The sequence below is a fragment of the Lolium perenne genome, chromosome 7, assembly GCF_019359855.2.
Source record: "Lolium perenne isolate Kyuss_39 chromosome 7, Kyuss_2.0, whole genome shotgun sequence".
NCBI classification, from domain to species: Eukaryota; Viridiplantae; Streptophyta; class Magnoliopsida; order Poales; family Poaceae; genus Lolium; species Lolium perenne.
Genome location: NC_067250.2, coordinates 313,978,823 through 313,989,548, shown reverse-complemented (window position 1 = coordinate 313,989,548; position 10,726 = coordinate 313,978,823). Strand labels below are relative to the sequence as shown.

Sequence of the window (10,726 nt, the reverse complement as noted above, 5' to 3'; positions counted from 1 at the left end):
CTACACGAAAATGATAAAATATTCAAATGACACTATAATGGTGTTGGTTGTGTACTATTCACTGAAATAGGAAATTCTATTTTCACATTTATGTGTAGGTCAAACATAGTTGTGTTTTTATGCGAAAATCTACACAAATAAGTGTCAAAATAGGATATAAATGTATGCATTTTTTTTCTAAAACTTTGGAATAGTATTATTTGGAAATTTTCATAGTGGGGTGCACTTGCATCAAGTTCATCCTAGTATTTTCCTCCTTCCGCCCCATAATGTAAGGTGTTATTGGCCAAAGAAAATACTCTTATGTGAACTAGCTGGACCCCGAGAAAGTGTGAAACAGCAAGACGTCCACCTCCGCGCACGGTTCCTGCCAATGCCCGGCTATGGTGTGGTAGCTAGCACGTTCATGGCCGTACCAGTTGGCTGTACGATGAAGCAGGTCGATCATGTGACTGTTCGTTCAAAAAAGTACGTGCATATATATTGTCCCCAGTCGCAACTTTAATTTCTACTACTAGTGGTAATAACTTTTTTCACTGCTTAGTTCGTTCCGAACAGATCTAAGGTACCACCTGCTGACCTGCATATATATTGATCATACGATTTTATTTTCTTTTGATTAACGCTTTCTTGTAATTGATTAGTAGCCTTAAGAGGCGCGCATGCATGCATGTGGTTTCTGTGAACATCTTCCCCCGTTTTGGGAAGCAACGACATACGGAGTATATGCCGAATGAGTCTGCCTCCATAGCTACCTACGATATTGCGTCACTACTGATACCATGGATCCGACAATATAATGCTGACATGAAAGCGTCATGTTTTTTTCCTAAGACATACTTTTTGGAGGGCTTATCTACATCATTATCAAATATTGTACAACTAAGTCTAAGAACAACTTGAGTAGACTCACTGAAATTTGAGCATATAAAACTGGTTTAAATGTGCTCTGCAAAGTCAGATTCCCCAGGCTCGAATGTATTTTTTCTTTTCTTTTGCATTTCTTGTATCTTAGAAGTCTGAAACTCTGAAACCAAAAACTAAATGATTCAAAGCCTTTTCAAATCCACATGTTCAAAAAGGAAATAAAATCAAATTCATCCAATATTTTAAGAATTAAAATAAACCAAAACACGATATCAACATAAATGTCCATATCATAGTAGCAACCATATCATCCAACTTTATAAAAAAAATATCACCCAAAAACATATATCATCATCCATCACCCGTCATCTAAACGTGTAGGTAATAGAAGAAAATCATCCAAATGCAAACATCGTGAGAGAGGAGATGAGAATTCATCTAATTCATCCTCAAGAAATAAATCAAAGTCACCCAATTTATTAAAATAAATTAAACCGAAAACATGACTTATATCATCATAATGTTCATCATCGTAGAGACTATATCATCCAAGACATATCATGCATCATCCGTCACCTTATAGTGTAGGCGATTAAAGAAAAATCATCAATGCAGAGGAGTATAGAGTTCTTCCACATTGCTCAATTCCACGAGCATCAGAAAAGACCATTGCCTTTGTCACTACCAACACTTGCATGGTACGATGCTTCACTTTAAGATCCCAACAAATAGGACTAAATGAGGGGTAGAATTATGAATTGTGCATCTGCATTCATGCATCTAAAATTGTGATGATCTTTTTATTGCTTAAATTTAAAATTCAAAGTGATCAAAGTATCTCTTGTACTGATGAAAAGGTTTAGTTCATCAGTAAAGTGCTACGGATTTTGACATGACCTTTGTTGATATTCTTGTTTTCGGGGGCAGTAGTTTGAACTCAATTTTTAACTTGAACTTATTAATTCAAACCACATTTGAATTTGGAATTTAACTCTGAAGACAAGACAAATATGATATTAGACAATGTAGAATGTGTGAAACAAAATTCAGAAAACTAAAATAGCATAATGTGATCACTTAGCAACATCAAGACACGATTTTCTTCTCCGATTTGATTGTAACCACATAACCTGAGCAATAAAGCTGTCTTTCAATCCCCTGCAAAAACATAATCAAGGAACCTGCACTACTTTTTGTCCAAGCGATTTTCATTAATTACCGTGACGACAACAAAAAAAAAAACATCAGGCTAGCATCCATGTGCAAACGATTTACGCACTACTAGCTAGTTGCACCACACAATTGATGCAAGATTATTTTTTCGTGGCTGGTTAACAACAGTAGTTACCTGAAGTCCGGAACACAACTTGCATTTGGGAGAAAACTGCAGCACACCGTACGAATTAACACGAGCAGGCCGGCCGCGGGCATGGTGGTGATCTGCTCGGCCGTGGGACGGTGGGAGACGATGGACCACGCACGATGCAGCGATCATGCAATATGTTTGCTGCCTACGTACGTACCTATACGAACGAGCACATGCACCCCGAGAAAACGGATTGTTCCGTTGCGGCATCGCTGCAAAGCTAATTTTCTTTGCGTAGGCAGCGGTACGTGCTAAGTTTATCAGCACGATATTTATGCGACTCGGCAAGTCTTCTTCAGGAAGTACATAGAAACTGTGGTAACTTGAAGTGCGCCCTACTTTTTACAACACTTTCGAGTAGCAACTAAGGGTATCTCCACCGGCGTCTTCAATATGGCGTGCATCAACAACATCGGGCAAGCGCTATTGGGGAGCCAACACATGTTGCCGATGCATTGGAGGCACGGCTCCTCACAACGGCACCTCAAAAGGTTTTTTGTTAAAAAACTTCATTTTAGTTTTAAAAAAAAAGGCATCTCTAGCGGTGCAGCATGTATGGACCGATGCTGTCTATTTTGATCCGCTCAGACAGGAGGACACATGATATCCAACCCACTGCCCACCTAAATAAACCGAGGCACGCATACTGACTTATTCTAGGCTCAAATTTGGGATGGGAATGTGTCCGCGCGGAGACGTTGTGGAAAGCTTGCACATCCGCTCTAGGACTACTTGGCAACCACCAAATGCCCACTTCGCCTGCACTGGAGGCGACGTTGTGGCCTTCTACGCTGGCCGCTTCACCTTCTTCGTGCCCCTTCAATGTTGGCCATTTCGTCGTCTGCACACGCTAGCGCCGGTAGGGGTGCATTGATGGAGGCCGCATACCCATCCTTTTTAATGCAAGCAGCCGCACCCAACCAAGACCATTGACACTTCCGTTTAGCCTTGCCCCCAGACCACTGTAAGCCACATCAACCTTGCTGATATGGGCAACTCATGGCCATGGAAGAAATCCAAGCAGTAGCACGAGGCAGGGTACTCGTGATCCGACGTCCGCTATCCATCTCCCTCTTCTCGCAACTGACAGTGCATCCCAATAAACGTGGCGTGGTCGCTATGGGGCACCAGAACACCGACAGGGTGGAACAACGCTCACATCTCCTTGGGCTGGCTCCTCAACGCATGGAGGCAGTCAGTATTATTGCATTGGTGCCACGGGAGGGGAGGGAGCGACCTGAAGATATTGACGGTGTCAGGCGCTCCTATTGACTGATCTACGCGAAGAAATCGCCTACACCCTCAACTCGCTGGTGTGGGACACCTTCGGGAGGTTGTAATGGACCCGCGATGTCGCGCCACCTTCCTAGGTGACTAGACAAGGGACTACGACAAGGTGCTTGCTCTGGCGCCCATGAAGGGGGAAGAGGAAGAGCTGATGGGCAGCGATGACATTTCGGGCGAAGACCCGCTGGATGACACACTTCACTTCCTCAGTCTCGTTGCTTGAGCAGCTGTAAGCCATGAACAAGGTGGACGGCTTTCCCTACCAGTCAAGCTAGACCACGATGAAGCCCTCAAGTTGGGCATCGCCACATCGGAACTAGAGGCCATGGCCGAGTGGCAAGGCTTCGCCATCTAGCAGCAGAAGTTCGCGCTTGTGGCAGGAGGACCTACCACAGCGCCGTAGACTCCACCGCGCCAACCTGAACTAACATAGTGACGCTCTCAAGCGCCAACGCATATGTCGCTATGGACCTAGCAGTGGCCCGCGTCGTTGACCTGGCCACCGATGGCTCTAACGCCTCCTGAAGCAAGGCCCCCATATGTAGCGGCCGTAGCTCACGCGACTCCTACACCAAGGCTTCCAGCTCAGGGACTGCAACTCATGCACCACCTATGGTCCCATGGCCATACTTGTAACCCGTGCCTGATTTTGACAACCTGGCATGTGACGACGAGGAGTAGGCGGCGCGGCCGCCGCAAAACTTAGGGTTTGTCTAGCTATTAAGTATTTTAATTTTTTTATGTCGTTTCAATTTTTATTTGCCCTATGCAAATTAAATTTTAATATATCAAATACTATCGGGGTTGTCAGAAAAAAAACCCGACATGCAAAAACTAGGCCCAAGCCTGGCCCGGTCAAAAAGCACTAAAGCCCGCTGTGCCGCGGGCTGGGCCACTTCATTATTTCACGTTTTTGAACTACCTGGGCCCAGCCCGGCCAGCCATAGGGCCAACATTTCTAGGCCTAGAACCACCATTTTCGGGCCGGGCTGCCCATGCCCAGCCATAGTTGTAGTGTTGATGGTTGAGTATCGAGTCACAATGTAATTAAGTCCTTTTAGAGCATCTCCAGCCGCGTCCCCCAAAGCGTCCCCCAAAGGGATTTGGGGCGCGCCGGACAAAAAAACCGTTCCAGCCGCGTCCCCCAAAGCCCATTTTTGTCCGGCTCGCCGAGCCCGTCCCCGTCCCACAGGGGACGCACCGGGCACGCCGGACACAACGAAAAGCGAGGCGAACCGACGCGGGCCCGACGCGTCAGCGGCTCGGAAGCTTAGCTGCCGCCTACGTAGCGACGGTGCAGTTGCCGGGAAGCGGAACCGTCGCATTGGCAACCGCGTCGACGACGCGGCAACCGCCGGAATGGAGTCGGGACTCCTCGGAAGAGCAACCGCTGCTCTTTTCGACTTCTGCGCCGCCATCCCGCGCTCAATAAGACCCGTACGTCGGCGCTTTTGGATCTTCACCGGCCGCATCCGACACCTCCAGCGACGATGAGCTACATCTCCGAGCTCCCGTCCGACACCTCCAGCGAGGGAAAGCCTGCTGGATGGCGCCATTGGTGGGAGAAAGCTCCGACGCCCAGCAGCGGTGACGATTCCCTCCTGCCACTTGACAGCGCGGAGCAATGGCTGGGCGTGGAGGAGGACGCGGAGGAACAAGGGTCAGAGGAGGCGGCGGTGGCCCTTGCGAAGGCGGAGGCGGACGCGAAGGCCAATACCGCCAAGGCCAAGGCGCAGCCGGCGAGCACCGGCGACAACGAGGAGGACTCCGACGCGTCGACCGACACCGCCTCTTCGGAAGAGGTGACGAGCAGGAAGCGCCACCATGATGACGACGACGAGGCAGGGCCATCATCGAAGAAGAAGAAGTAGTAGTTTAAAATAATTTATATGTAATTTAATTATGTTTTTCGAAGTTTTATATGTATTTTGTTTATGTTGAACCGATTTAAATATTAGTAAAGAGTTTTATTCTATCTATTTAAATTTTGGGGGCGGCGTTTGGGGGACGCGACTGGGGAGCGACGTCCCCCAAACGCGGCACCAACGAAATACGTCCCCCAAACGCTTAATCCGGCGCGCTTTGGGGGATGCTTTGAGGGACGCGGCTGGAGATGCTCTTAGCACTCAAATGTACATCGATGGGAACATTTTCAAAGTACGGGCCTTTTGCCGGAAAGCATGGGCGTCACAGGACCAGTTACGCGTTCTACCGTGGGAAGGTGGCTGTGCACCCTGTGCTCATGGGCATGGCGCGGTACAGTCGCTTTACTGTGCCATTTTGTTTTTAAAGCTCGAAAGCACCACCACTTGAGCTGGCTGGCTAACCAGTAACCACCAGCGTGTACACTCTACTACAAGCGAAGCGGGAAATCGTACGTTGAATTCTTCTCCTCTGCCTGCCTGATAATCACTCCATCTACAGTACCTCCTGACTCCCGGCTCGTGTTTTATTATAAGTAGTGCGAGGCTGGGTGGTGTCCAGACTCCACAACACAACACATCCTTGGGTTAGGAGGAGATCGAGGAGGCGGGGCGAGAGCGAGACATCATCCCAATACCAAAAAACAAGGTCTCTCTCTCCACCCTCCTTCTCCGGCGACTGTCCGGCCATGGGTTCTCCGCTGTCTGCTTGGCCATGGGCAAGCCTAGGCGCATACAAGGCAAGCACTCTCCATCCGCCATTGCTTGTTCACATACATGTTCTTGCTAGCTCGTCGTGGCCGCACCGATTAATCCTTTTGATTTTCTTTCACCTCGCAGTACCTGCTATATGGGCCACTGGTGTGGACGGCGGCGCAGGCGTGGCGGGAGAAGGGCGGCCCGCCGACGGGGTCGTGGAGCTTCCACCTCCTGGTCCTGCTGGCGCTCCGGTCGCTCACCTTCCAGCTGTGGTTCTCCTACGGCAACATGCTCTTCTTCACCCGCCGCCGCCGCGTCGTCCGGGACGGCGTCGACTTCCAGCAGATCGACGCCGAGTGGGACTGGTACGTCAGCCTAGCTATGTACTTCACTCTTCTTCGCCAGAGTAGCTAGCTAGCCGGCATGCTCACTTCACTGTTCATGTTCATGTTCATGCCGCACGCTCCTGCAAGTTTGCGCAGACCATTAATTGAACAGCTTGTCAGTTTCTCGCTACAGCTTGTGGATAAGTGTACGTAGTTTCGACATGGACATTCGTCTTCAGAGCTAGGTCTTTCCGGCATGCCTCAGATCGATCGAGCTTGACTGCTTTATCTCTAATTTTCATTCAGTCTACCACTAGATCGACTAGTGTACATCCAGTCGTGCAGACAGTATACGACCGGTGCCTGTATCGTTCATTTCCGGCTAGGTTTGTGGTCAGCTTTGGGTGACCACTAATCTTTGGGTGTTCTTCGTTCGAGGCTGAGGGCAGGTCCCACGTAGTGTAGCATAGCTCGCAGTAAATGCATCGCAATAACGCCTACTATCTGGATTTGGGTGTTCGTTGGTGGATGGCCAAAGTAGGAGCAGCACCCCGCACGAAGAGCCGCGGCAAGCAACTTGAATGCATCCCGAGCGCGTGATGGCCGGCCAGACCAACACAGAGTGGGCATCGCATTTCCTCACGGCTCCCTCCCATGCTGACATGCGTGGGGCTTTTTTTTCCTCCAATTATTTTGGAACTAGCTGTTGCCGTTTCGACTACAAAATAGGAATATTTTCGAGCTAGACAAAAAATGAAGGATTGTTTTGGGGGCTAGCTAATGGATTGATTGTGGTGCAGGGATAACCTGGTGATCATGCAAACCCTGCTCGGGGCCATGGCGACCAGCAGCGCGCTGTTCCCGGCGATCACGGACCTCCGGGTCTGGGACCCGCGGGGCTGGGCCGTGGCCCTGCTTCTCCACGTCGCCTTCTCCGAGCCCGCCTTCCGCTGGGCCCACAAGGCCCTGCACCGGGGCCCGCTCTTCAGCGAATACCACTCCAAGCACCACTCGTCGCCGGTCACCCAGCCGCTCACCGGTACACTCTTTGAGTCTCTACTCTAGTCCAAGCATTCCCTTACAATAATGACGCCAGATTACTCACTTGACTTTGGTTTTCAGCTGCGTACGGCACGCCATTGGAGAACCTGGTCCTGACGCTGGCGATGGGGGCTCCGATCGCCGGGGCCTTCCTGGCCGGGGCGGGCTCCGTGAGCCTCGTCTACGGGCACATCTTCCTCTTCGACTACCTCCGCTGCATGGGGTACAGCAACGTGGAGGTCATCTCGCACAAGACATTCCAGGCCTTCCCCTTCCTCAGATACCTCATCTACACCCCTACGTGAGTAACTCTTCTTGGCCGAAATTAGATTTGTGTATGCCCCTAATGTTTACTGTATGCAGTATGATTTTTTCATCGTTGAAAATAACATGAAGATTGAAGAGTATAAACACTGCACATCCCTGTTTCCGACAATACATGTTAGATTTCCTTGCCAGTCAACGATTTTAGATGTCGCTATTGTGATGATATAGAAAAAGTAAAGAAACTAGCATCGGCATCACAAGATCAAGACCCATCACATGATCACAAGATTATATATTTCTAGAACTTGATGGTGGAGTGTCAATTTCCTGGAGGACTTGCGACTTGTGTCAGGCAGGCCATGTGTGGTGGATACTGTACGCGAGCGGCGTAAATGGAAGCCCCCGCCCAACTAACCAGAAAGGTGCCGCTCCGCACGGCCCCGGCCGGAACCAGCCAGGCAATGATCGGCAGATCCCGGACGAGCCGGGGCACGGCGCGGTCTCTGTCGCTGTCGCCCTAACGTGGACCTTGCTACATACAGAGATTCAGAGATGCACCACCAGTATATTTGGTGTTCATGGTGTGAGTACTTAGAAGGCAGAGGGATGTTAATGCACATACAGATAATCAGAGATGCACTACATTTGCTGTTCATAGTGCAAAGTACTGCTACATTTTCTTGGGTCTCCTCTAATTAGTTGCTACGACCATGCACGTTGGCTACCGTTTATTTAGAGACAGGGGACGGTTAATGTGCGTAAAATCCCTTCTGACTTCTGGACACTTTCCAATCAGTGTTCGATATCAAATTTGGATGCCTCCCATGATCTAGTGAATTCCATCCATGTGTTGGTTAAGACCTATGTCTGCCAATTAATCATCTGTGTCGTGCATGTGTTGTGTAGGTACCTGAGCCTGCACCACCAGGAGAAGGACTGCAACTTCTGCCTCTTCATGCCGCTCTTCGACGCCCTCGGTGACACCGTCCACCCAAAATCGTGGGAGCTGCAGAAGGAGGTCGACCAAGGTACAGAGGCATCGATGATCATGACACAAAACCTTGCAAGTTTCAGCCACAATAGCAAATCTTCAATAGACTGAATCTGATCGATGATGCAGGGAAGAACGACCGCGTGCCGGACTTCGTGTTCCTGGCGCACGTGGTGGACGTGGTGTCGTCCATGCACGTGCCGTTCGCGTTCCGGGCATGCAGCTCGCTGCCCTGGGCCACGCACCTCGTCCTGCTCCCGCTCTGGCCCATCGCCTTCTGCATGATGGTGTTCCAGGTGTTCTGCTCCAAGACCTTCACCGTCAGCTTCTACTACCTCCGCGGCCGCTTCCACCAGACGTGGACCATCCCGAGATACAGCTTCCAGTACTTCATCCCGCCGATGAAGGAGGGCATCAACCACCAGATCGAGCTCGCCATCCTCAGGGCCGACAAGATGGGGGTCAAAGTGCTGAGCCTTGCCGCTCTTAACAAGGTGAGCAATGTCACGACATCTGAAGCTCTGATGAAAAATGGGTCCTAAAGTTTCAGAGAATTTAAACTGACGTGTACTTTTGGCTGCCTGCACATTCAGAATGAAGCGCTGAACGGTGGCGGCACGCTGTTCGTGAGCAATCACCCGAACCTGAGGGTGAGGGTGGTGCACGGCAACACCCTCACGGCGGCCGTGATCCTCAACGAGATCCCCAGCAACGTCAAGGAGGTGTTCCTCACCGGGGCGACGTCCAAGCTCGGCAGAGCCATCGCGCTATACCTTTGCAGGAAGAAGATCAGAGTCCTGGTACGCCCTGAATTCTTCAGATCCATGTCCATGTCTCATTTCACCAGTGATCAGTGCAACCAATCTGCAGTGAATTCGTCTGATCGATCATGTTCTTTCAGATGCTGACGCTGTCGTCGGAGCGGTTCCTGAAGATACAGAGGGAGGCGCCGGCTGAGTTCCAGCAGTACCTGGTGCAGGTCACCAAGTACCACGCGGCAAAGACCTGCAAGGTAGTAAAACCCCACATACGTTCATAATTTGCAGCGAAATGTTCTGGAGGACGGTTCAGAAACCTGACGAAATATGTATGTGTTCGTGGTTTTCAACTTCAGACCTGGCTAGTGGGCAAGTGGCTGTCTCCGAGGGAGCAGCGGTGGGCGCCGCCGGGCACGCACTTCCACCAGTTCGTGGTGCCGCCGGTCATCGAGTTCCGCCGCGACTGCACCTACGGCAAGCTCGCCGCCATGCGGCTCCCCAAGGACGTCCAGGGCCTCGGCTCCTGCGAGTACACCATGGAGCGCGGCGTGGTGCACGCGTGCCACGCCGGCGGGGTGGTGCACTGCCTGGAGGGGTGGGAGCACCACGAGGTGGGCGCCATCGACGTGGACAGGATCGACGTCGTCTGGAAGGCGGCGCTCAAGCACGGCCTCTCGCCGCCGTGACCGGCCCATGGCGTAGGAGCGGCGGCCGGCCGGCCGGAATAACACATTTGGGCTGTTCGTTCGACTGCTGGATCGATCGACGGGCGTGCGTGTGTTGATACTTGATATACTAGCATTGGATGCTCACGTGTTATATGTACCTAGTACTAATACCAAAAAATGGCAGGGGAAGGACTCGTTATTCCTCCCTGAAACTAGTAACCGGGAACCGGCTCGTTTCAACCGTACGTATCTGGGCTGTCTCGGCGCCATTGTTCCTTGTTCAACCTGTGTCTTCCACTCTTCCCCGCCATTGTCGGTGCAGGCTTTCTAACGAAAATCGGGCATACTAATCTTCGGATGAAAGTACCATTTTCCTAACGATTTCAAACGCAAATTACACTTTGTCTTTTCTTAGAGCATGTCTAGCAGATACCACAAATGCCTGAACTGCAAAAGGCGTTTGTGGTATGCCGCATCACGTGTTTCGGATTGAAAAACTCTACGGCAGAATAGAAACACTAGGAAGAATAGAAC

At 50.5% G+C, this 10,726-nt stretch overlaps 1 protein-coding gene across 1 annotated transcript; it reads left to right on the top strand.

Annotated features, from left to right (window-relative positions):
* Positions 1-6,017: 6,017 nt before the first annotated feature.
* LOC127311214 (very-long-chain aldehyde decarbonylase GL1-3) lies at positions 6,018-10,437 on the top strand. The gene is made up of 9 exons (XM_051341592.2): positions 6,018-6,182; positions 6,283-6,506; positions 7,268-7,506; positions 7,590-7,809; positions 8,682-8,803; positions 8,896-9,260; positions 9,360-9,566; positions 9,668-9,778; positions 9,881-10,437. Exons 1-9 carry the CDS (start codon positions 6,132-6,134, stop codon positions 10,208-10,210), a joined length of 1,869 nt encoding a protein of 622 aa, XP_051197552.1. The 5' UTR covers positions 6,018-6,131; the 3' UTR covers positions 10,211-10,437.
* The last annotated feature ends 289 nt before the right edge of the window (positions 10,438-10,726 follow it).

Coding starts and splice junctions, on each gene's coding strand:
- LOC127311214 (XM_051341592.2), top strand. CDS start 6,132: ATGGGTTCTCCGCTGTCTGCTTGGCCATGGGCAAGCCTAGGCGCATAC. Junction 8,804..8,895: donor GCAGAAGGAGGTCGACCAAG/GTACAGAGGCAT, acceptor TCGATGATGCAG/GGAAGAACGACCGCGTGCCG. Junction 9,779..9,880: donor ACGCGGCAAAGACCTGCAAG/GTAGTAAAACCC, acceptor TTTCAACTTCAG/ACCTGGCTAGTGGGCAAGTG.